Genomic DNA, 27140 nt, shown 5'->3' on the forward strand with positions numbered 1-27140 from the left:
AGTGGTTAAGCACATCACTAATGTAGTGATTGGCCCTTATAACGCCAATCTTATGACGTCCCGAGACCTTGTTAGTTCCCAATTTGCTCTGCGCATGCCCAGTGATACCCTTCAGTCCTGCTCCAGGAAACAAAAATATATAATGAAATTTAACAAATGTACAAAAATGTTTGAGCGCCATAATTAGTGTGTTTTCAGAATTACAAAGCGGAGTGTGTGCAGCGACAGATTTTTGTTTTCTTTTTCGCCGCTGGGTTATTTGCTGGAGTTTTAAGGGGTAGAAGGCAGGGTATCAGGAAGTGGCTCATCATCGTTTTCAGGTTGTGAAACTGCCTCCTCGCCCATTAGTTCAACTGAATAAGAATGGTCCGATATATTTTTCTTTCATTTGCACATTGAGATGATCATTTCCTTCGTTATACTGAAAGGAGAGTCCATTACTATTGGACGCGCTTGCTGTTCATAGAAAAGAAATCTATAATCGTATCCATCGTGATCAGACCTCGTCAGGCTAAATGTTGTGAGGAATAATAGGCCCCTTATTTTGGAGCGAAAAGAAGACGGACAACAGCATTAAAAGTTGCAGTTCAAAGGAAGTTTAAAACGGGTGAGTTAGACATCCTTTAAAGCATGTGTGCATCTGTCTCCCACCATCTGCCGGGTAGTACTGTACCTAAAAAAGAAGCGTGAGGTCTTGTGACGCGTAGTGATGACATCATTGTCCCGTCACGCTACCGGGTCGTGCGCAACCCGCGGGCGGCCTTTTTGACCCTAGTGATGTGCCATACGCAAGAGCAAAGAAATAAACAGCGTAAGTGCGATGTCTCAAACGGACTTGAAGATTGTATTGTACCTCTGAACCCCAGATTTCCGGATCTCAGCAGCTTGATTCTTCTTGAAGATTCGGTTAGTTGTAACTTACGCTTTTTTTGGTGCAGTTATTGCCGTGTGGTAAATATTCAGAAATGTGCAAAGCTTGTTCGAATAAGACAATAAAACGTTATATGCATATATAAGCCAAGTGTGTTGAATCTGTGGGGCAGGCCCATCTCGAAGTCAAGTATGTTTTCTGGATTTTTTTGTTTGTTTGCTTTTGGGAACGACAAGTAAGCTGCTTGTAGGACTGGATAATAATTTATATGCCGTATGTATTGTTTTATTGTATCAAACGTTATGAAGACCCAGAGGCAGATCGAGCATTTTTGATGCCCCAGACGAAGGCCTTTGAGTGGAATCGTCACTGCGAGTGCTGTACGTACGTAAAAATCCGGAGACACGAGAGAGGAGCCAGGAGTGGACATTAAAAAAACAATTTACATATATAATACTGTATTAGGATATTTGGTTGCTGTTATTATTATAGCAATGTTTATAAGGATGTATCAGAAAAATACAAGATTTTAGAAAACATGTAGGAACTGGGCTGTGCTAGCAGACTTTATATGCATGTAAAGGTTAACTAAAATGAAAAAAAAAAAACTTTCATCAGATAATTACATTTTTATTAAACTAACTTAACATCCTTGTAGCTCTCTTACACACCGGGAAAGGAACACATTTCTAAAACCCATATGTGAGACATCACCACCAGTAAACCAGCTAACAGTGATAGTGACCATTTAGTTCAAATCTTACCAAGGTGGCTCCATAAACAGCATACATTTCGTTTAAATTACTGAAATAAATTCACAAGCCTAATATGTGACAAAAATGCATTCGGAAAGTCTGGCATACCTTACAACTAAAAGTCATTTCAAGTGACATCTGCTTAAAGTGACCCTGCAGGTGAATGCAATGTGAAGAATTGATGTATTCTTTAGGATCAGTTCCTGCCTTGTACTAGATGCTGTTGCTGTAGGCCCCCCCCCAACCCAAACCCAAACATGCACTTTTCTGAACTCGGCAGGTTCTGAAAATCAGTGGATGTATAGAAAATGACAGATGACTTCAGGTTAACCGAGTCAGTCGGTGGCCTTTACAAGTATGCCTGTGATTTGTCGCGTCGCTCAGTTTGTCACAGACTGTAATAGCAGAGTGATGTACTGTGTTGGATTTATGAATGCAATGAGAAGTGAAGCCAAATGACGCCCTTCATTGGCCGATTGAGAAGATTACAATAATGCAAGCTTTTGACGCAGCGCAGGTCCCCTTCTTCAGGCAAGATGTAATCCAGACAAGTGGAGTTAACCTGTGTTTATATACACACCGGCAAAGAAGCACAATTCTAAAACCCTTCTGTGAGACATCTTTAGTGTCAAATATTAACAGGCCTCTTCAGTCTAAGATTCGTTTAGCGAGAGAGGGCAACAAGGTATGATCAAAGACTTTGTTGGACTGTCAACTTATCAGAAGATCTTGAAGTTTTCTTTGAGTTTTCCTTATAGTGTGGATCTGGAATTAAAGGTGTTTTCACACTCCTTGTCCAGTTCCTTTGTTCCGAATCATGGGACGTCTCGTTCCTTTGTTTCAATTTCCAGTTAATTTTGGTTGTGTTTCAGACTGTAAGCTTTCAAGCGAACTGGACATCTTGTGGGTATGTCATTGACTTCTTTCTTTCACTGGGCAGAAACGTTTTTCCTCTGGGGGGAAAAAATATATTTGTGCACCGACAGATTAATTTCCTAATGTCACTTTTGCTCGACTAGCCAGAGCAGGAGCCTTCTCCACCTTAACGTTACACTTTCCCTTCTAATGTCTTCCTCTTCCTTCAGCTTCTTATAGAAATGACTGATGAGAATGGATCAGAAGAGGAGTGACAGGGAGGAATTTTCCAACAAGAAGCGCCACCGAGCGGACGACACCTCTTCTGCTCGCATGACTGCATCTCAGCCCCAGGTACTGAGTGTCCAAAGGTACCTTTACGAAAAGGATTTTCCTCTCTACAAGCAACCCATCGAGATTGGATTTTTTTCGCTGGACTCGCAGCGCAGATTTTACAATGACGATCGACAATTGAGGTATTACGTAGAAGCTGAGAGCTCTCCTAATTTCAATTTACGGGACGGATATCGCGATCGCTACATAAAGAGGGATGAAAGCATTAAAGAAAAACTCGATCATATGCTCCAATGGATTCTAGAGAACCGAGGCAAAGTGGAAATGGCCCCCAAGGTTGAGGGAGCATCGGCGTCATCACGGTAGGTCAACATTTCACAAATTGCTCAGAGAGACTTAGTTAGGAATTACAGATGAATGAGGGCTGAGGATAAGCAGGGTATTGTAGTTTGGGTTTAGAGGCCAGACTCGCCATGTCTTACTTTGATTTTGTTAACCGACACTCAACAATTTAACTTTTTCCTATTTTTCCAAATACAGTGGTACCTTGAGATACGAGTGCCCCAACGTACGAGTTTTTTTGAGATACGAGCCGTCACTAGGTCGATTTTTTTTTTTTTTTTTGCCTTGAGTTATGAGCCAAAATTCGAAATACGAGCCGTCAAAGAGCTTGTCGCCGCATATTCCGAGGAACAGACGACAGAGGAGTTGACAGAACTACAGACGCGGCAACATACGGAGGTTCTGCAGGAGATCGGTATCGCAGAGGAAGTTATCTCTTAAAGTGAGATAAAGGAAGTGTTTGCAATGTGGGAAAAAGTTTTGAACTTTAAAGAAAAGAAACGCCCTGAAAAAGTTACAACTGATCGTGCAGCGGCGCTATTTAATGACACTTGCCTAACATCATCTTATTTCAATTAATTTCAATGGGAAAAATTGATTTGAGATACGAGCATTCTGACTTACGAGCTCAGTCACGGAACGAATTAAACTCGTATCTCAAGGTACCACTGTATTCTGGGAAAGCATAGCTCAGATGGAGACTTTGTTGGGATATAGAAGGTCGGATATTTTTCGATTGAGTGATTTTTTTTTTTTTAATTCACTTTCAATTATTCTGCATTTCCTGACAGCCATCTTAAGTTTGACTTTGTCACATGGAGAGGCCATCTCACAAAGATTCTCACCACGCCCTATGAGACGCATGAAGGTTGGCTTCTGGCTGTGACGCTATTTCAAGGCACACATTACATCAGTGAAGTGGAGACCGAGGCGGCCAGGAGAGAACGGGAAGACCGCAGTGCAAGGCACGAGGAGATGACGTACTGGGGCTACAAGTTTGAACAGTACATGTGTGCAGGTGAGGAAAGAATTAGCACTGAAGCTCCCACCCTGCTGGCACTGCCATCCACGGCTGGGTTTTCATACGCTGTTGATCTTATTCTGATAATCGTCTTGTTTTGGGTCCATCTGTCACATTTTTATGGATTTTAAGGTCAAATATTCTACTTATAGCCCTAATCAGACGGGGATCATTTTACACCAGGAGGTGGGATGAAGTCATTACTGCTGGAGGACCCCTGTAGTTTCAGTCCCATCGGAATCACTCAAAAGACAGAATTTTACCGACGTGTCAATTCGCACAGTAGTAGTTAAACTTTGGATTCCTTCTTTACTAACTTTTTATCAAAGGTAAAAGGCTCAGTAATCTTTACTGAGATGTGAACGCATAATCTGAACGCAAACCGATTTGGACGGGACTGAAATTACAGGGGTCCTCCGGTAACAACACTTTACCCCACCTCCTGGTGAGAAACTACCATATATATATACAGTCAAAGTAAAAAGTATGTGAAGCCCTAGGAATTCTCTGTTTATGTCTAATTCCCATATCAAACATGGTCGTATTATCTAGCGCTTTGAGTACTGAGAAAAGCGCTATATAAATGTAATGAATTATTATTATTATTATCTTCATGTCAGTCACAGTAATGAACAAACACAGTCTCCTATAACTAAAGATACACAGATTTTCAGAGAATCTTTGACAATATTTAATAAATCTTTAAAACTGTGAAACTGAAGGTTGGAAAAAGTAAGTGAACCCTAAGCTACTGACTTTTAAAAAGCTCATTGCAGTCCGAATTTCGCACACCGGAGTCCATTTAATGAAACGAGTTCAGAGGTGTGGTGGCCTGGAATGACTTTGATTGATCACAAACCCTATCAAGTTTGAGTTTGAGCTTTTGACAAGAAGCATATCCAGATGGGAATCACGTCTCACACTAAAGAGCTGCCTGAAGAGCTACGATCGAGAATTGCTCATCTACAGAAGGCTGGAAAGGGTTATGAAGTCATCTCAAAGATTTGAGATATTCATCAGTCTACTGTTAGGCAAGTTGTCTATAAATGGAGACAATTTGTATTGTGGCTACTCTGCCTAGAAGTGGACGCCCTGCCAAGATGACCCCAAGAGCACAACGCAGAGTTAGCAGTGAGGTAAAGGAGAACCCTAGAGTGACAGCAAAGGACTTGAAGAAGTCATTAGAACTGGCTAACATCTCTGTTCAACTCTGAGTCAACTATATGTAAAACAGTGAACAAGAAAGGAGTCCATGGCAGGACACCAAGAAGGAAGCCACTGCTATCAAAAACGAACATTGCTGAACACCTGAAGTTTGCGAAAGAGCACTTGGACACTCCACAGCGGTACTGGGAAAATGTTTTGTGGAGTGATGAAACCAAAATTGAACTATTTGGGAGGAACAAGCAGAACTTCATTTGGCGTAAAAAGGGCACTGCATATCAACATGAAAACATCATCCCTACAGTAAAGTATGGTGGAGGGAACATCAGGATTTGGGCCTGCTTTGCTACAATCTGGGCCTGGACAGCTTGCCATCATTGAGGGGAAAATGAATTCACAAGTTTATCAACAAATTCTCCAGGATAATGTGAGGGTGTCTGTCCATCAACTTAAGCTCAGAAGAGGCTGGGTGATGCAACAGGACAATGACCCCAAACACCGCAGTAAATCCACAACACAGTGGCTTCAGAAGAACAAACTCGGCCTTTTGGAGTGGCCCAGTCAGAGCCCAGATCTCAATCCTATTGAGCCAAACACAGAAGACAAGCAAAGAATATGGAAGAGTTAAGATAGTTCTGCAGGGAAGAATGTGCTCAAATTCCCCCCCACATGACGTGCAGGTCTGATCTTCAGTTACAGGAAGCGCCTGGTTGAGGTCATTGCTGCCAAAGGAGGGTCAACCAGTTATTAAATCCCACGGTTCACTTACTTTTTCCAAACCGCTATGAACGTTAAATGCGTTTGTAAAATAAAGACATGAAAGAGTAGAATTATTTGTGTTATTGGCTTAAGCTCATTGTGTAGATCAGGACCTGTGACTTAGATGAAGATCAGATCACCTTTTATGACCAATTCACGCAGTAAACCAGATAATTCCAAAGGGTGCACATACTTTTTACTTTAACAGTACTGGCATTTAAGTTCTCCCGCAGATAAGTCGGGACTTGACTTTACAGTATAATTTCCGGTATTTTATAATGTCGGTCGTATAAGTCGAATGTGGAAAACTCACCCTATTGGTCCAAGAGATTCTGATATGCTAACGCCCACCTGAGAGAGTCACCACGGAGCACACGGCCTTTTTTTATGTATTGTGCCTACGCTACCGAACTATTCTGAAGTGACGTTTGCACTGATGTGTGTTTTTTGTGTCTCACGCCCTCATGCACCTTTATCGTAAGAGCATCCCTTATCTATGATCAGAAGAAAATATGAAGCTTGTTTTAAATTAAAAGTCGTTGAAGTGGCAAAAGAAATTGGTAACTGCACTACTGCAACAAAATTCTATGCGTCACAAACCCCACAGTCCCCAAAGTCCTGGCCACACAACACAATGCCTTTCTCTTCAGGCCGCCTCCTTGTCCTCCTCCGACGTCATCCTACTTCCACCCGACTCTTGTGTCCATCTCTGAAGGGAGGCGGCCCCTTTTATACGCACCTGTATGTGCTCCAGGTGCTCCCCGGCAATCTTCCACCGGCACTCCCCAAGTGTGGCGGAAGTGCCGGCTGCACACCCCGGAAGCACTCCAGGTGTCCCCTCTTTTCTTCCCCCCCCCAGCACTTCCGGGTGTGGCCAAAGCATTGGGGCGCCCCCTGGTGGTGACCACGGCCCCCTACAGAGTAGAGCTTCCAAGCTCTGTACCCGTGGCCCCCAAAGCAACCAGGGCGGTTGCCCCCTCGTGGTCTGGAGGAGGCACAAGCCCTCCTCTGGTCCTCCTGGGCGTCCCGGCTGGGTACCACCGCCATCCGGGCACCACAGGGGTCTGATTTTATGATCAATTTTTCTTATTAAATCAAACCCCTCGTAAGTTTGAAAGCTTGTAACTTAAAGCACCGTATGAATTTTTTTTTATTTTTTTTTGATTTGATATACAGGTAGTCCCCGAGTTATGGACATCCGACATACGACTTACGACCAGGGCCACAGCTGCTCCTTCGTCTGTCTGGGGGAAGCGACGCAGGCTCCTCAGTAACTGCCGCTCTGTCATTTTTGGCGCTGCAAGTGGTGGCTGGACGGAGGCTGGAGGGGGCAGTTTCGCTTCTTCCACAGTGTAGTGTCCCTCGGGCGGCCCCGGTTGATGAATGGGGCGGTGAGGGCCGCACCCCATTCATTCTCACTGGGCGGCAGGGTGCGCGGCAAGCGGTGACCAGGGATCCATAGTCACCAGGGCCGCAGCTACTGCATGTGAGCAGGACAGAGGCTTGATGGGGTGGTTCGCTGCTCGCCCACCACGCCGCCACAACTACTGCTCCAGACTGGGCATAGGGGGGCATTTCACTACCCGCCCACCACACAGCCTTGCAGTGTCCCTCGAACGGCTGCCTCATTTGTTCTCGGTGGGCGGCTGGTGATACTGCAAGCGGTGACCCAGTTGTGGCTGAACGGAGGCCATTTAGGGTGAATTGGGCGGCGGGGGGCAGCATTGTAGTGTGCCTCGGGTGGCTGCCTGTCAGATGGGGGCAGTGGTGGGCGATTCACTACCCGCCTTTGGCCGCACCCTGTTCGTTCTTGGAGGGCAGACGCTGCAGGCAGCATACTGTATGCAAGTGGAGGTGACTGTGTGGTGGGCTGGTGATGAACCCCCCCTCGCCGCCCCCATTCATTCTCAATAGTAAGCCTGCTTGTACTGTCATGTACATAGGAGGAAGTTGTCTCTCGTCAGTACATCAGACGTGTTGACGACGGGTGCCTTCCTGCTGTGATCGCGTGTCCAGTGCTGTGTAGAAGAGCTCATCTTAATCTTTTGTCTTCACCCTTCAAGAATGTCTCTGAAACACAAATCTGACGCAAGTGCTGGTGATACAGTAAAGAAAAACCATCACCATGGAAAACAAAGTAGAAATAATAAAAAGGTCAGAGAGGTGACACTCCATCATTCATTGGCAGAGCACTTGGTTACAGTCGGTCAACAATAGCATTTATTAAAATAATGGACCTGTTCCGACTTACATACAAATTCAACTTAAGAACAAACCTACAGTCCCTATCTCGTACGTAACCCGGGGACTGCCTGTATTTTGTTAATCCCCAAGGGGGAAATTGTCTTTTCACATGACCTTTAGCGGTCACAGTGCAGAGTCAGCCATTGTACGATGCCCCCGGAGCAATTTTCACATTAAGGGCCTTGCTCAAGGGCCCAACAGAATAGTATCCCTTCTGGCAGTAACTGGATTTGAACCAGCAACTAACAGGTACCAGCGCACAACCCTAGTCACTGAGCCACCTGTACCTAGCTAGTCCTGTTGGGAAGATTACGGCGAGCAGAAAAGGCCCTGCCATCTTTCATTCTTCTCATACCCCTTATGTCTTGTAGACGAGCCTGGTGGCCGACCCGATTCCGGAGGCACAGTAAACACAAATGAAGCCTACTGTACTGTGGTCCAGACCCGGCTAACAGACCATCATCTGCTGTTTTCTGGGGAAGTGGATTGTAAAGATAACGGCTCTCCACTCAAGACGGCGCCTGGTTGTTATATTGAACTGAAGACGTCACTGGAGATCTGCAATCCCAAGCAGCAGAGTAACTTCCTCAGGTCAGTGAATTGAGACTTGACGATCAGGTGTTCCCTTCAGTCAGCATGAAAAGTGCTCATGAAGTATGATGTGTCGAGTGCCTTGGTGTCTGCATGAATGACAGTGTTACAGCACGTCAGTTTTAGGAAGCGGACTGGGCATTGTCCTGCAGACCTTGTGTTTACACCGTGCCATTCTGTAGCGGCTTTTAAGCACAAATGGGAGGAGAACTTTGCAAATCAATATCTCGGGTTGAATAATCCCAAACTGAACGCTCTCAACAACATGGACTGACCAAATAAACAAGCAATGGTGGACATTGGCTTGACAGAATAAATACCCTTTATGCTTAGAGAAGCTAAGATTAGGGATAGGGTTGGCTTGGCAACTGACACCCTGACTAAGTCTTGATCTGTTCAGTTTGTTATCGGGCCACGAGTTTGGACAATATGGTTATAATGACCTGTGATCGCAGATCCAACTTAACTTGTGATGGAGACTCCTGGATATGAACTTGGACTGCACAGTGTGTCTCTGAGAAACAGACGTCAGATGGTAAAACTGGTTGGGGTATCTGAGCTGCCCTCATGATTCTGTTCTCTCTGTCCTCTCGTGTTCTCCCTCCATATCCACAACTGCAGCTCCAGTGACATGCATCGAGTAAGAAGGTGTGTGTGCGGAAAAGACATACAGGATGTGAAGCTGAACAAATTGTTAAAATCGGTACTTAATGATATGTTGGTGGTTTTAACAACCCTAGTGCCCTCTCCAAGTTGGGTTCCTGCTTTCATCTGGTAAAAGCCCAGGACCATGAATTGGAATATGGGGATTCAGAAAATGGATGGGACCATCTCGATAAAGCAGTAGGGAAATCGAGATCAAGGTGTCCACTATCACAGTTGAACAGATCTGCCCCGTGTTTGGTGTTGGTGCTGAGTTAGGCTGTGGGAGCATCGAAACAAATAACGTTTGTGCATCTGCCCACAGGTTCAAGCTCCTGAAGTGGTGGGCACAGTCCTTTCTGCCTGGAGTCCCACGAATTGTGGCTGGATTTAGAAATAACAGTGGGTACGTAGTCTCCACCCAGACCTACGAGACTGGCAAGATCTCTCAGATGATAAAGGTGGGTGCTCTTTAATTTGTTAGATGGGCTTGTGGAAGAGTTAAGAGGACCGGAATGGTCTGGGAGAGCTGGGCAGGGTCATCAGCAACAAGAGTATTGAGTTGGGGGTGGTGGTGGTGGGTGTTTCTAAACTGGCTCCTATAGCAGAATTACCAGTTAATCAACTGCTGGCTTTTTGTTTAACTTTTAACAGGCTGAACAAAACTGCTGGAGGCCAACAGTCTGCATGAATTTCTGTGCTGAATTCCTGTCCTTCATTAAAAAGGTTGTGATCCTGGATGACCCAAGGTAAGACCCCCCCCCCCCCCCTTCCCACCCCATGATTTCAGCTACGCTAATCAGTTCACAATCTTCAGGCTTTAGAACACGAGAATAGTTTTGTCAAGAACAAGACGTTCAACCCAATCACCCATTCTATTCACCTCAGAGTTTCTTATGGGTTGCCATCTTTAGGTCGCGAGTCACCATATCATTATGTGAGAAAGGGTCATGTATGCTTTGGAAAGTGTGTCACGATGGGTCGCTGTGGGTTGTTCTAGCAATCACCATTACTCTGCTCCAAGGGGGGTCCCAACAACCGCTCCACTGAACGACGACGATTCTCCAAAGGAGAACATTAACTATTGGCATGGGTCTCGTACACACTGAGAAGGAAAAAAGGTTTAAGAAACCCTAACCGAGATTGTTGGAAATAATATCAAGTTGCAATGTATAGATCCCTGAAATTTTACTCTAGTACTTTGTAATTTATTCCATACTAGCTGTCCCCTGCGGCTCTAACCACATAATAGTGAAACAGGACAAACTTTAAAATTCAATAAAAAAAAAAAACATTAAATGTAATTCTGGCCAAGAGGAAGGTAGGTACTCTCCAACATCAAATGTTGGCACTTTCAGCTGCCCTGCGTGGGGAGAAGAGCACGTGACCGTGATATCTCTGGCAATCAGCAGCTACCCTCTAAACCAGGGGTCGCCAAATCCAGTCCTGCAGGACCACCGTGGCTGCGGGTTCTCATTCTAACCCTTTTTTTTTTTTTTTTTTTTAAATGAGTGCCGTTTGTGCTGCTAATTAACTTCTTGTGAATTCACTTAAATTGAATTGCTTTTTTAAAATTTCTTCATCGTTCCTCTGATTTGCTTCATTTCTTTCCTTAAATGGCACCCAAACAGAAGTGAAATGTGAAATGAGGGAGCCGACAGAAGACCAACTCAGTCAGGGCCTCAAACTCCAACCAATTTCACTCCAACCAGTTGCTTAATGAGGCACTGAGTCTTGTCGTTAATTAAACTTGTTCTTTAATTCCATGGCTTATTGCTGCTCTCGTGGTGCATTAGCAAACATTTGAGAAATTGTTGATTTTCTCTTTTCTGTTAAAATGTTTTGTGGACCTGAACAGATCGACATTCCTGAGACCTTCATCTTTCTTTATTTTCAGATATTGTATGATGGACACCAGTTGCTTTGGCTCATTTTGCATCTCATTATTGTTTGGCTGCTAATTAAGGAAAAAGAAACAATGAAGGGGTCTGATTCTTCACACGCAAATCAATTAAACGAGTTCAAAAGAAGTTAATTAGCAGCAAAAACAGGTCACTCATTAAGAAAAGGGTTAGAATGAAAAACTGCAGCTACTGCAGCCCTCCAGGACCGGAGTTTGAGACCACTGCTCTAAAACATGCGTAGCTCTGCTCTCTCTCTCAAAAACATCAAACGTTACTCCTTAACAATCTGTAGCTGATAATGTCTGCTGAACAAACAGGTATCGCTAGCTAAGCAGAGGCAAGGTGCGCTCCAACACGTGGCGAGAGGGAAAGCGACTCGAAGAAAGATTGGCACGTGAGTGAGGAGGGCCCCACCCCAATCCCCTCGGCTCACAGCCTCTCTCTCAGATTCACGTAAATAGATCGGTACCGCAAGCGAACTATGATACTTAGCGTAATGAGAGAAGCTGCAAAATCAACCGGAATGTCCAAGCAAATTAATTAATAATTTTTAATAATTTATTATTTTTTTAAAATAATAATTTTTTGCATTTATATAGCGCTTTTCTCACTACTCAAAGCGCTTAGCAATTGCAAGTTAAGGGCCTTGCTCAAGGGCCCAACAGAGCAGAGTCCCTATTGGCATCTTACGGGATTCAAACCGGCAACCTTCTGATTGCCAGTGCAGATCCTGAACCTCAGAGCCACCACTCTGCCCACAAATTAAAAAATTTAAAAATCTAAATCCGTTAAGTAGTTCTGTCGTGAAAAGCAGGCAGACAGATGTTGAATTTTAAATATATATATATATCTAATATATGTACAGTGCATCCAGAAAGTATTCCCAGCGCATCACTGTTTCCACATTTTGTTATGTTACAGCCTTATTCCAAAATGGATTAAATTAATTTTTTTCCCTCAGAATTCTACACACAACACCCCATAATGACAACATGAAAAAAGTTTACTTGAGGATTTTGCAAATTTATTAAAAATAAAAAAAAAGTGAGAAATCCCATGTCCATAAGTATTCACAGCCTTTGCTCAATACTTTGTCGATGCCCCTTTGGCAGCAATTCCAGCCTCAAGTCTTGTTGAATATGATGCCACAAGCTTGGCACACCTATCCTTGGCCAGTTTCGCCCATTCCTCTTTGCAGCACCTCTCAAGCTCCATCAGGCTGGATGGGAAGCGTCGGTGCACAGCCATTTTAAGATCTCTCCAGAGATGTTCAATCGGATTCAAGTCTGGGCTCTGGCTGGGCCACTCAAGGACATTCACAGAGTTGTCCTGAAGCCACTCCTTTGATATCTTGGCTGTGTGCTTAGGGTCGTTGTCCTGCTGAAAGATGAACCGTTGCCACAGTCTGAGGTCAAGAGCGCTCTGGAGCAGGTTTTCATCCAGGATGTCTCTGTACATTGCTGCAGTCATCTTTCCCTTTATCCTGACTAGTCTCCCAGTCCCCACAGCATGATGCTGCCACCACCATGCTTCACTGTAGGGATGGTATTGGCCTGGTGATGAGCGGTGCCTCCAAACGTGACGCCTGGCATTCACACCAAAGAGTTCAATCTTTGTCTCATCACACCAGAGAATTTTCTTTCTTATGGTCTGAGAGTCCTTCAGGTGCCTTTTGGCAAACTCCAGGCGGGCTGCCATGTGCCTTTTATTAAGGAGTGGCTTCCGTCTGGCCACTCTACCATACAGGCCTGATTGGTGGATTGCTGCAGAGATGGCTGTCCTTCTGGAAGGTTCTCCTCTCTCCACAGAGGACCTATGGAGCTCTGACAGCATGACCATCAGGTTCTTGGTCACCTCCCTGACTAAGGCCCTTCTCCCCCGATTGCTCAGTTTAGATGGCCGGCCAGCTCTAGGAAGAGTCCTGGTGGTTTCAAACTTCTTCCACTTACAGATGATGGAGGCCACTGTGCTCATTGGGACCTTAAAAGCAGCAGCAATTTTTCTGTAACCTTCCCCAGATTTGTGCCTCGAGACAATCCTGTCTCGGAGGTCTACAGACAATTCCTTTGACTTCATGCTTGGTTTGTGCTCTGACATGAACTGTCAACTGTGGGACCTTATATAGACAGGTGTGTGCCTTTCCAAATCATGTCCAGTCAACTGAATTTACCACAGGTGGACTCCAATGAAGCTGCAGAAACATCTCAAGGATGATCAGAGGAAACAGGATGCACCTGAGCTCAATTTCGAGCTTCATGGCAAAGGCTGTGAATACTTATGTACATGTGCTTTCTCAATTTTTTTATTTTTAATAAATTTGCAAAAACCTCAAACTTTTTTCACGTTGTCATTATGGGTTGTTGTGTGTAGAATTCTGAGGAAAAAAATGAATTTAATCCATTTTGGAATAAGGCTGTAACATAACAAAATGTGGACAAAGTGATGCGCTGTGAATACTTTCCGGATGCACTGTATATCTACAGTATATCTAATATATATAATTATAAAAAACATTTCGCGATGAGACATGATCTTTGGAAGAGAGACAGAGAGACACTTTCACATACCGCGGGATGGACAAGTCACGTCATACTTACAACCGTTGGAAGCAAGTCCCATGATACACATGCAGAGCAGGTTAGAGATAATGGAAGTAGGAAAATTCGTAAGTCTCAAAAAAAATGAGAGTAAAGATTGCATTAGTGCAAAAAAAACGGAGAATATTACTCGGTGAAATAACGGAACGGTGAAAAGAGATCGTCTAGTGTTTGAAGATGTCTGGGGGACAAGAGAGACGAGGCCTTCTGTACAGGCTTTTAAAGGTTTGAAGCGCCGCATGAGATGCAGATGACCAGCAGCTGATATTTGTATCCCATTGTATCACCGTTTAAGAGGGGGTTTCGGAGGAGCGAACGCATCTCCTTGGGGTGCATTCATCCCCCCACTTCACAACGGTGCGTAGCTCTTGACGGGGAGAAGGGGTTGGCGAGCAAAGCTCCCTAGTGATACAAATAATAACTTGAACAGCGCACTGCACATGTGTGAGTGACACGCGTGTCACGTTCAGATTCCCAGAATCACTTTTGCCTTCCCAGACCGTTTCATTGCCTGAAGACTGATTCACTTCGCCATTTCTTATGAGACCCCATTACGAGGCTAGCAGAAGATGCATCTCCACCGTTGTTGCCCATGTAACACTCTGGCCTGACACTTATGCAAGACATGCCTATACCATTGCCCTAACACCGTTGGCACTTTTACAGCCCGAGTGACACTTTGGTTTGTCGCTAAGGAGGTTAATTGCCTCAGTTGTTAAGACTCAGCCCACTGATTTGCTTCTTTGGTTTTTTTTTCCTTAAATGGCAGTCAAACAAATATGGAGAGAGCTAGCAGATGACCAGCTAAGTCTGGGCTTAAAACTGTTGTTCATTAAACCAGTTATTTCATTCCGTGGTTGCTGCTGGTGGTCTTTTTTTCTGCCACTTCCAAAACTGTTCATTTTTTTTTCCTAAGAGCACCGTCAAATTGAGCAGATCACCTTCACCTTTTTGTATTGTAACAGTGGACACGCATTAGAAAAATAAGCCAATCGATGACCAGCTATCTTATTATTGTTTGGCTGCTAATTAAGGAAAAAAGGAAACAGTTAAGGGGTCCGATTTTTAAACAGCAAGCCAATTAAAATTAAAGCAAATGTGGATTAGCAGCAAAAACGGGCCACTAATTAAGAAAAGGTTTTAAATAAAAACCTGCAGGAATGGAGATGGGCTCCCCCCTGGGCTATAGAATTCTAATCATACTGTCGCTCTGCAGTTTGAGAATGTGGTGTTAATGGTTTGCCTTCTTTTCTTCTCTTTATAGAGTTGTGTACCTCTTCTCCTGGGACCCCTTCAAAGATGTCTGCTACTCCGTTCACAGAGATTCCGAATATTCATTCCTGCCCAACTGGTATGTGGAAGAAATGCGGTGAAGCGAAGTCTGAATGTTTGCTTCCCCGAGCAGTGCTGAAATTCCTATTTTTCCAACCTGGCGTATGTATCAGTGACACCCACCCCGAAACCCCTTCCCCACCCCACTCCCCATTGTCTGATGAACTGAAATGACACTACAGATGTGGTCACTTCCAAGATCAGTGGGTGAAAGTGTCCTTCAAGGTGATCATGTGGCTTCCAGCTCTGGCTCTCGTTCCATGGGATATATCGTATGCTATCATTTTTACAGTGTATAATTTTTTTTTTAACTCCACAAATAAATAATGCGAAAGATTTCCAAATTTGAGTGAACATCTTACATAAAATCACCGTAATGTGGTACATCAGAGCAGAGCCGTCACTTCACCACACATTCAGTTGTCTTGTATGGCAGCACAAACAGGGCACTCATTAAAAAAAAAAAGTGTTAGAATGAAAACCTGCAGCCACGGTGGTCCTCCAGGACCGGACTTGGCGACCCCTGCTTTAAATCAAGGCTGAGTGACGTTGGTGCTACTGGAGGGCCCCAGTGGATTTGAGTTTTTATTTACTCCAACCCAGTTGCTTTATGAGAAATCATCCATTGCTGATAAAGCAATTATTTGCTCAAGTGACATTTTCCTGCTTCATTTTGGTGGTCTTGCTTGTTAAGATTTTGAACCCTTAATTTCTTATTTTAGTCTTAAAGAGCTGTATTCATTGTTTTACCTGCTCCTTATTTAGCCATAAGATACAAATGACAAAGGAGCCAGCAGTTCTCCATTTCCACCCTTGTGTATTTATTCATCATTCACTATTTGGTTTAATGAAGTACTCGGAAGGAAAGTGAAGAGGAAGTGAAGAACTGATAATTACTCATCCATTGGAGAAAAGGGGGAAAACATATCTAGGAGTTAAGAATGAACTGACATGGGAGAGTTAAAACACTTAACAAGCCAGGAAATGAAAGAAGATCTATTATTTGGGGACTGGCTTCTAATTAAGCAACTGGCTTGGAACAAAAACCTAATGGCTGCAGCTCTCCAGGGTCAGAGTTGGCCACCCCTGCAATAAACCGTAAACCATTATGAGAGAAATTAAAACTCTCCACCACCAGGGGGCAGAGCTGAAGAGAAACACCAGAGTCACAGTAACTGTGTGTGTGTAGGAGTTAGCAGCTGATTGCATCCTACCTAGGGTGGCACGATGGCATAAGGAGACCTGGGTTTGCTTCACGGGTCCTCCCTGCGTAGAGTTTGCATGTTCTCCCCGTGTCTGCGTGGGTTTCCTCCCACAGTCCAAAGACATGCAGGTTAGGTGCACTGGCGATCCTAAATTGTCCCTAGTGTGTGCTTGGTGTGTGGGTGCCATGCCCAGGATTTGTTCCTGCCTTGCACCCTGCGTTGGCTGGGATTGGCTCAAGCAGACCCCCGTGACCCTGTGTTAGGATATAGCGGGTTGGATAATGACTGACTGACTGCATCCTACCTCAAAACATGAAGCTCTGGCTCTCAGCTGTTTATCTCGACAAAATGAACCCAAGACTCAATTTTGTTACATTTTCACAGTGGGTACGGTCAGCGCCTCTGTAAAGGTGAAAAGGGCACATGTAGACACTACATCTTTTTTTTTTTTTTTTTTTTTTTTCTTGGAACAATCCTGTCCCAGCAGTCTTTGCTCTCAGAGTATAAGACACCACTGAATGATGGGTGAACTCGCTGTCTCGTCATATCCTGGCCTGGCCTTACAGGGGGCTCTCTAAATTTAAGCAGTAATTAAAACATACCTACATGCCTCTGACCACATCAAGCTGAAACATCAGTCTCTTTTATTTTTTGGAGATTTCTGCTTCCTCCAAGGGTGGCAATGGTGTGTTTAGTCTGGTTTTCTTCTGACATCCCAAAGTTGTTCTGAATTGGCTAACTGGAGATTCTGAATTGGCCGAGTGTAAACAGGTTGCTGTTCAGACATGTGCTGAACAGGATCTGACATCCTGACACGTGGGGTACATGTCTGGCAATGAGATGGCTTGTATCCTTAACTACTCAATGCTTGACCTTTCTGGACAGACCCATCACCTTGAAGGTTGCAGCGGTGATCTTCTCATAAACCACGAGCATTAGGGCAGCAGTCAGCACTGTCTGCAGCAACTTGGCCTCCAGACCTTTATACAGCCCCTGCATGCCTTGCATCCTAGAATAGACAATTCCACAGGGTCACCAAACTTGAACCTGCACCACCGCAAGGCCGGCAAACTTGAAAAACAGGAAACACGGCTAAACGGTGTGGAAAAATCATTACTTTGGAAAAAGGGCGGCAGAGTCTCCCAGGGCTATGCCCAGGTAACCAGCCCTGTGGCAACATAGAGGTCATCAAAATGCAACTCACCTGAGTCGTTCCTTAAGAAGCTGAAGCACACTCTGAATACTTGCCACAAGCCCAGTTTTGCCTTCAGTTTTGTACTGGCCAAACTAAAAAGGAGCAAACAGACATTTGAACCCTCAGGTCCTCCTTTAAACCTTCCCCATACCGCCCGACAATCCTGAAGCTCTCACCCTCAGCATGGCCTGCACCGTCTGAAGCGGGTAGGTGGCCGTCACAGCAATCGCTTTGGCAACAGCTCCAATCAGAAAGATCTCCACGGATGAAATCTGTTGAGGGAACCGAGAGGGCATCAGGAGTGAAATCAAGCAGGACGTGGAGTGAGGGGATTAAAACAAGTGAAACTGAAGACTGCCAGTGTTCAAATCAAGCCATATTTAAACTGTAAACTGAGCTGCTAACAAGAAAAGCTGCGGTGATTCTAGTCAAGCAAACCTATTCAAATGTAGTAAGTCCGCAAAAACAAGCTACAGTTTTAGTTTGTATCAAAATCTTTAAACTTAGAATCTTTTATTTCACTTCATTTGACTGTATAAAAGGAAAAAAAAAACACCTTATTTATCAGCCTGGTATAATTAAGATTAGCATGGGCATCAGCCTGGAAAAAGAACACAATTGTGTATATAAATGTAATGAATTATTATTATTATTAATGTAAACATGGCAGCCGTTTTAAGATTATTAGTCATTTACTAGGGGGTTCACCTCCTGCTCGCTTCTCTCACCAACCCCCTGACCCCGTGCTATGTGCCAGCCACTTCACGTCTCTGCCACACGCGTATGTGGATTTCACTTTTACCAAACAACAAATCTTTTAATTCTCGTGGATACGCCTCTTCATTGAGAAGAAACACTACTTTTCCCTGATGGCAATACGATTTAGACGATCTACAAGTCTACGACTTAAAAGTTTAAATCGGAACAATATATTCGATCTCTTTTTGCTGTTCCGTTATTTCACCGAGTAATAATTTCCGTTTGTTTGCGCTAATGCGATCTTTACTATCATTTTTTGTAGACTTTCGAATTTTAGTACTTTCATTATCTCTAACCAGCTTTGCATGTGTACCGCGCCAACGTTTTTGAACCTCTTAACGACGTTCTACTTTGTTTTCTACTCTTTGTCTTTTATTTCCAGCCCCAGGCGTTGGTTAAATCTCTTAGCACAAAGTCTCATCTCACGGGACATGAAATTATCTCACATAGAAATCCAAGAAAACTTCTGTGTCCGTGTTTCTCAGATTAATTTCGTTTAAAATGCAATACTTTTGGACGTATGCATTTGTATTCATTATTAACTGTAGAATTTCTAATATGTCTGATTGTTTAACTCTGTCAATTCTATGTTGCATCGCTTCTCCGTGATCATAAATATAAACCTGAGCGAATTGTGGTTTCTTTGAAATTAAACTTGTTGTAGCTTTAATTGTTGTGGGACTACAGATTCTCATAGAGTAAGGTTCCGAATCATGTAAATCTACGTTTTGAGCATTGACTGATGCGAACGCGAACAGATTATTGTAGATTCGGAAATCTTGCCTGTAGTGTAGTATTTGTTGATTTCACTTTCACCAAACAACAAATGTTTTATTTCTCGCAGATAGGCCTCTTCATTGGGAAGAAACACTACTTCTCCCTGATGATAACACGAATTAGACGATCTACAAGTCTCCGATTTAAAGTTTAAAGCCGAACAATATCTACATACTTCGTCATATCACCTATGTCCATATATTCGATATCTTTTCTCTGTTCTGTTATTTCACGGAGTACTAATTTCCGTTTGTTTGCGCTAATGCGATCTTTACTATCATTTTTTGGAGACTTTCAAATTTTCGTACTTCCATGATCTCTAACCTGCTCTGTATGTATATCACACCAACGTTTTTGAATTCTTTACGACGTTCTACTTTGTCTTCTACTCTTTGTCTTTTATTTCCGGCCCCTATGTGGTTAAATCTCTTGGCACAAAGTCTCGTCTCACATCTCTCTGAAAAAGTCATGTCTCGTCCCAGGATAAAAAGTCTCGTCTCGTTCGAGGATTTTTTAATTATAATAAAGAGATGTAATTGTGGTTAACTTCACATGGAGAGAGGCTTTCAAGTTTAGGATGCAAGCTGCACGGAAATAACAGGAGAAGAAAAAGTGAAGCTGTCCGCCATCACTCAGACGAAGATGTCTGTTTCCCCCTGAAATTTCACAAAATACAGAACCTCTGTGGACTGAAGAAACAGTTCAGTAGCTGTGCACCGAGGCTTGAAGAGACTCTCGGCATGTGTTCCAAAAAGACCCTTTTCAGGTACATTTTGCTACTGTTGTTTTCATTGTGTTTTATTATTTTTGTTTTATTGTAGAACTGCAAGCACATGTCATTTGGTTGGGCCAAGGAATAATAAATATAATGAGGGCACCTAATGTGGGGTTAGTGGCGGAGAAGGGACAGGTACAGTGAGCGGGCACCTGTTTTGGTAAGTGGCACAGGTGTTGAGTGACTCTCACATCTTCTGTTTGGTCTGCTCATGTCAGGCTAGCAAGTCTCCTGGCTTGAGGCAGATGTCCATGCGTGCTTGAGAGGATATAAAGCAGCTTCATTTTGCTTAAGACCGCTTTTCACATACAGATAAATCTTTACACATGAAACGCTGTATACACTATATGCACTCACTGGCCACTTTATTAGATACACCTTGCTAGTACTGGGTTGGACCCCCTTTTGCCTTCAGAACTGCCCTAATTCTTTGTGCCATAAATTCAACAAGATGCTGGAAACATTCATCTGGGATTTTAATCCATGATGCGAATCTCCCATTCCACCACATCCCAAAGGTGCCCTATTAGGTTGACATCTGGTGATGGTGGAAACCACTGGAGTACAGTGAACTCATTGTCATGTTCGAGAAACCAGCCTGAGATGATTTGAGATTTGTCACATGGCACGTTATCCTGCTGGAAGGAGCCATCAGAAGATGGGCACACTGCGGTCATAGAGGGATGGATATGGTCAGCAACAAGACTCAGGTAGGCTGTGGCGTTTAAATGATGCTCAATTGGTATTAAGGGGGCCGAAGTGTACCAAGAAAATATCCCCCACATATTACCCCACCAGCACCAGCCTGAACTGTTGATGCAAGGCAGGACAGATCCATGCTATCATGTTGTTGACGCCAAATTCTGACCCTGCCAACCGAATGTCGCAGAAGAAATTGAGATTCATCAGACCGGGCAATGATTTTCCAGTCTTCTGTTGTCCAAATTTGTGCCCATTGTAGCCTCACTTGCCTGTTCTTAGCTGACAGGAGTGTCACCCGGCGTGGTCTCCTGCTGCTGTAGCCCATCTGCTTCAAGGCTTGACACGCTGTATATTCAGAGATGCTCTTCTGCACACCTCGATTGTAACAAGTAGTTATTTGAGTTAAGGCAGCCATTATATCAGTTCGAATCAGTCTGGCCATTCTCATCTGACTTCTGCCATGAACAAGACCCAGAGAACTGCCGCTCACTGGATATTTTCCCTTTTTTCGGACCATTCTCTGTAAACCTTGGAGATGGTTGTGTGTGAAAATCCTAGTTGATCACCAGTTTCTGTAATACTCAGACCAGCCCATCTGGCACCAGCAATCATGTCACGTTCAGAGTGACTTCAATCACCACCTTTCATCCCCATCCTGATGCTCGGTTTGAACTTCAGCAGGTCATTCTGACAATGTCTACAGACCAAAATGCAAGCATGTGATTGGCCGATTAGATATTTGCATTAGCAAGCAGTCAAACAGGTGTACCTAATGAAGTGGCCATTGAGTGCAGACGTCACAATTTGCTTAAGGCAGCTGTCCACACGCGGGTACAGCCGTACACATATGGCGCTCACTATACAGCAGCTATGCACAACTCTCATTTTTGCTTAAGAGCAGCTGTCCACATGGGGGTAAAAAGACAGATAGACATGATTGGCATTCACAGACACGTATAGTGCATTCAGAAAGTATTCACTTTTTTTTCCACATTTTGTTATGTTGAAATATTAAGCTAAAATCACAAATTCATTTTCCAGCCCGCATCGAGCAAAACAATTCCTCAGAATGACAAAGTGAAAACAGGATTTATTCAAAGTTAAAAACTGAACTATCACTGACTGACCCAAGCATTCAGACCCTTTACTGAGTACTTGGCTGGAGCACTTTGGCAGTGACTTCCACCTGAGGTCTTCCTTGGGTTTGACGCCACTGACTTCACAGGTTTCCTGCAAGTCCTCCCTGCAGATCTTCTCAGCTCTGTCAGGCTGGATGGAGACCATAGCTGGACAGTTTAATTTTTAGGTCTCGCCAGAGATGTTTGTTGGGGTTCAATTCAAGTCCAGGCTCTCTGGCTGGGCCACTCAAGGACATTCCCAGGGTTGTCTCGAAGCCACTCCTGTGTTGTCTTTACTTTGTCCTTGATCCTGAGGCCCACAGAACTCTGAAGCAGGTTTTCTTTAAGGATATCTCTGTGCTTTTCTTCTGTTTAGCTTTCCCTCAACTCTATTTTCACAGTCCCTGCTGCCGAGACACAACTCCACAGCATGATGTGAATCTCCTGTTCCACCACATCCCAAAGGTGCTCTAGTGGACTGAGATCTGGTGACTGTGGAGGCCATTTGAGTCCAGTGAACTCGTTGTCATGTTCAAGAAACCAGTTTGAGGTGATTTGAGCTTCGTGACATGACATGTTATCCTGCTGGAAGGAGCCATCAGAAGACATTGTAACAAATAAATAATTCCTTTAAAACGAGGAACACTCATGGGAAGCAGTCTCTTCTTTAAAAACCTGGGACTTTCTCCTTTAACTGGCGGCTCCCCAGCCTCCCCCATACGGGCCATGCAACAGCAGAGTCGCCCTACCTGCAGGTGCAGCTGACTTTCTTTCTGTTGGTCTGGTAGCCTTCCATCATCACCTGGCTACGTACATACGGCTGTCACACCAGGCCAAGACTCGGGTTCCCCAGGGTGCTCACGCTGGGGCTCACTCTCCCAAGTCTCCCTGACTCCCACGGCCTTATGCGGCGAGCCACTCTCCTTCTAAGGTCACCCATCTCCTAAGATAGCTCAGCTGGAGCGAGTGTCGGCCTAACACTCCTCCACTGCTCTTCCTGCTCGCTCACTCACACCCGCACCGGATCTTTCCTTCTCCTGCCTTCTCCCACTCTTAACTGCTGTTCTGTTTTCTTTCTCTTTCTTCCCCTCTGCACTCGTGCTCCTACTATATATAATGGGGATGTGGCACAGGTGTGGCGATTAGCAGCTCCCAGCATCAATTAACAGATACGGACAATTCCTCACCTGTGCACTTAAGTAAGGAAACGCCTGCGCCACATCGCACTCTTTAAGCCGCGTGTGCGACGATTATTTCAAAACTCACACCGCCATGCTTCACTGTTGTAATGGTACTGCACAGGTGATGAGCACTGCCACTATACTAACCTCTGCTTCATCAGACCTGAGAATCTTGTTTCTCGCAGTCTGAAGAGTCCTGTAAGGTGTCACAAAGGCGCTATATTGCGCCCGACCCGGCACAGACTTGACACAGGAGGCACTATCAAATACAACTATTTTATTATTCTTCAGCTGGAGGGCACATCTTCCTCGTAAACCCCCCAGCTACAACACAGTTCCAAGCACTGTTCACCACCAGTACAGCCCAAGCACAAAACCTTCTTCTCCTTGGCACCACCACTCCTCTCTAGCAACCTTGTCCTCCTCCACCCGACTCTGGCCCCCGAGTGGTGGTTGCTGGCTCCTTTTATAGCACCTGGAAGTGCTCCAGGTGCTTGATTACTGAGTTCCGGTGGCACTTCCAGGTGTGACGAATCTGTTGCCCATACGGGCTCAGGAGCCCCAAACACAGCACCCCCTGGCGGTACCTGCGGGACCCAACAGGGCTGCCCCCAACTCCAATTCCCAGGGAGCCCTGTGGGAAACCCAGGCACTACTCCGACCCAGGGGGGCGGCCATCTAGCATCCAGGGGGAGGTATTGCACTTTCCAGGGCTGCTCCCCCCGAATATAGTGTGCAGGGGTGTCCCGGCTGGGCATGGATGCCAGCCGCCTGCCACAAAGGTCTCTCCTTTTTGCAAATTCCAAGCGGCCTTCCACGTGTGTTTCTGACCGGCTCCTCTGTCATAAAGCTCACATCGGTGGAGTGTTGCGGTGCAGGTTGTCCTTCTGGAACTTTCTCTCTCCCATCTCTAACACAGGTCTGTAGCCTTCCCCAGATGTGTGGCTCAACACAATGCTGTCTCGAAGAGCTCGGTGGGCAGTTCCTTTGACCCTACGTTGCTTCGTTTTTACTGTGATACACCTTGTCAGGTATGGGGCCTTCTATAGACAGGTGGTGGGTGTATTTTGTAGTCGTGTCCAGTCAACTGAATGTACCACAGGTGACTCCAAACAAGGTGTGAAAACATTTCAGTGATGATCAATAGAATGGGATGCACCCGAGCTAAATTTCAAGTGGCATAGTAAAGGGTCTAAATACTTGTGTCAATGTGATATTTTCAGCTTTTTACTCTTAGTACATTTGCAAACATTTCTAAAATACTGGGTTTTTTTACTTTGTCATTCTGGGGTATTTAATGTTACCTGATGAGGGAGAAAATAATTTAAATGAGTTTAGTGCAAGGCCACAGCATAACAAAATGTGAAAAAAGTGAAGGGGCCTGCATACTTTCTGAATCGACGGTACACACACACACACACACACCCACACAATGCAGTTAGCTCTACGGTGTGGTGTAGGTGGACAGAAATAACAGACAGCTGCTTCTTCTTCTTTCGGCTGCTCCCATTATCAGTTGCCACTGCGGATCATCTTCTTCCATATCTTTCTGTCCTCGTCATCTTGCTATGTGACACCCATCACCTGCATGTCCTCTCTCACCACATCCATAAATCTTCTCTTAGGCCTTCCACTTCTCCTCTTCCGTGGCAGCTCTATCCTTAGCATCCTTCTCCCAATATACTCAGCATCTCTCCTCTGTACATGTCCAAACCAACACAATCTCGCCTCTCTGACTTTGTCTCCCAAACGTCCAACCTGAGCTGACCCTCTAATGTCCTCATTTGTAATCCTGTCCATCCTCGTCACACCCAATGCAAATCTTAGCATCTTTAACTCTGCCACCTCCAGCTCTGTCTCCTGTGCCACCGTCTCCAACCCATATAACATAGCTGGTCTCACTACCGTCCTGTAGACCTTCCCTGAGTACAGTTGTAAATGACCTGCTGGGGGCTGACATTCAAATGGAAAAAGCCACTGTACACCTGGCACTGCTAAAATGAACATTAAAACAACTCCTGTATTGTCTGTCTGCAGGCAAAATGATTCATGTCTGTCCTAGCCAGGAAAGTCAGTTTGCAGTACACTTTACATGTCAGGTAAGAAATGATGAATTTTCATTTCAAATTTTGGAGACTTCATTACCTTCCTTCTTCCTCTGCCAGCCCGACGCTTCATCCCTTCATAGAACATGAATTGCACTGCAGGATTGAAAACCAAGATGAGAGATGGCAGCACTCCATTCCAGAGGGCCTTCACCCCTTCGCTTTTGACAATCTGCCTAAAGGCATCTGTGGGGAGGAAGTAGAGAGATGCCTTTAAAGGTCTGAAATAAGCATTTCTTTAAGAAGCCCCCAAAAGGGAATCTTAACATCAGGGCCCATAATAGTATTTAGCCTTAGGGTTAGGAAAGAAAATGCCATATATACTCACCTGTAAGTCGGGTCTTGAAACCCAAAAAATTGATCATAAAATCAGACCCCGACTTATATGCCCGGTCAAAAATCTGACAGTTTTTTTTTTCTTCTTGCCTCCTCCAATCTCACACCAGTTTCTCGGACACATCGAATTTGGTTGCAGCAGCGCAGTTACCAATTTCTTTCGCCACTTTTTACCTGGTGTCTCAACATGTTGTCTGAGGGTTCAAGGGGCAACAGCGCCCCCTATCTGTCACAGTGGGTATAAAATCCTGACAGAGTTTCAAAGAACCAGAAACCCCGGTGGCACAGAAATTGTTTTGTGTCTGCAATAAGAGGAATGCTTCCAGAGCTCCCCAAAAAATGGACCTACAGAGACCCCTTTGAAGAGATGCAAGACAACTGTATTGTTCCGTGGCTTTTCTTTGGCTGTGTGTATGTATACATTTTATTATACCACAATGTATATTAGCAGAGAAAGCTGCATTTTAAAGTAAGTTAAATGTACAAGGGGGTACCCAAAAATAAACGGAAATTGCAAACAAAAATTATTTTAATAATTTTTACTTACTAAAACTTTAGTCTCCTTCAAAATACTCTCCATGTGAATGAATGCACTTGTCCCAACAGTTTTCCCACTGGTGGAAACATTTTTGGAATTTCTGCAGTGATTTTTCTTTGACTTCCTCCCCTCCACGGTACAAAAACACTTGAACACATGAACAAGAAAAAGTCACACGGAGCAAAAGATCAGGCGAGTAGGGAAGGTGGCAAGAACTCCAAGACACACAAGTCAATCCAGAAATCTCTTCAATGGTCCGACGACAATCTTCGTAAATTGCATTGCAAACTTTTTTCAAGATTTTCGTCATTCCTAATTGTGGAAGGTCGGCCAGATCTTCAAGTGACATTTCCCCTCGTTTGAAACACGAAAACCACTTGTAGACCTGTGTTTTTACTTAACGTCTCCTCTTTAAAAGCTGTTTCAAGCGTCACTACAGTTTCAGCAGCTGGTTTCCCGAAGAGAAAATAAAATGTAACGCAGACTCGTTGATCTTTATGATCACCCATCACAAAAATCTCAGAACACGTTTAATAAGCACCAAAAAAAAAAAACGACACGGAATGCCATACGAGCAATACAGAGCAACGCCACTGGGCAGACTGCCACAGAATACTGTAAGTATGTGACACCTAGCGGCAAAATTCACAACTAAGTCTAAATTGCGTGCCAGGTACAGATTCTGGTTATTCTTGGGTACCCCCTCGAAAATCCTCTCTTTGGTACCATGTTTCTGTTGTCTTAACATCTCTGCCACTGTATAGGTTTAAGTATGAGCTGCAGTTCTAAAAGAACACATTCCCAGGGGCATGTGCCACCTGTCAGATATACTTGGTTTGATTCCCAACCCAGTCACTGCCTGAGTAGAGTCTGAACACTCTCACCATGCCTATAGAGCAGTGGTTCCCAACCTTTTTTTTTGGCCATGTCCCACCTAGGCCTCTCTAAAATCATGATGTCCCCCACTGTAACATAAACCTGATTCTTATTATTACCTATTCATAAAGTGAACTCCTACTCATGTGGAGGAAGCCCATAATGTCATTAATTTGGTCTAAACAAGCATCCAAAGAACATG

At 44.4% G+C, this 27140-nt stretch overlaps 2 protein-coding genes across 2 annotated transcripts in view; one reads left to right on the forward strand and one right to left on the reverse strand.

The window, feature by feature from the left end:
* Nucleotides 1-754: 754 nt before the first annotated feature.
* dxo (decapping exoribonuclease) lies at nucleotides 755-15715 on the forward strand. The gene is made up of 7 exons (XM_028814172.2): nucleotides 755-906; nucleotides 2712-3137; nucleotides 3909-4135; nucleotides 8677-8896; nucleotides 9864-9999; nucleotides 10193-10287; nucleotides 15304-15715. The coding sequence occupies exons 2-7, from the start codon at nucleotides 2731-2733 to the stop codon at nucleotides 15410-15412; spliced, it is 1194 nt and encodes a 397-aa protein (XP_028670005.1). The 5' UTR covers nucleotides 755-906; nucleotides 2712-2730; the 3' UTR covers nucleotides 15413-15715.
* Nucleotides 15716-16016: 301 nt separating this feature from the next.
* Nucleotides 16017-27140, reverse strand: part of LOC114661061 (peroxisomal membrane protein PMP34) — a 28309-nt gene continuing 17185 nt past the window's right edge. Inside the window, exons 6-9 of the mRNA XM_051933663.1 lie at nucleotides 25229-25374; nucleotides 17948-18043; nucleotides 17781-17863; nucleotides 16017-17585 (exon numbers count right to left, since the gene is read on the reverse strand). Coding sequence (XP_051789623.1) covers nucleotides 17438-17585; nucleotides 17781-17863; nucleotides 17948-18043; nucleotides 25229-25374 — 473 coding nt within the window. The 3' untranslated portion in view covers nucleotides 16017-17437. The remainder of the gene's footprint in view (nucleotides 17586-17780; nucleotides 17864-17947; nucleotides 18044-25228; nucleotides 25375-27140) is intronic.

This window comes from Erpetoichthys calabaricus, chromosome 11, assembly GCF_900747795.2.
Source record: "Erpetoichthys calabaricus chromosome 11, fErpCal1.3, whole genome shotgun sequence".
In the NCBI taxonomy this organism is placed as follows: domain Eukaryota; kingdom Metazoa; phylum Chordata; class Cladistia; order Polypteriformes; family Polypteridae; genus Erpetoichthys; species Erpetoichthys calabaricus.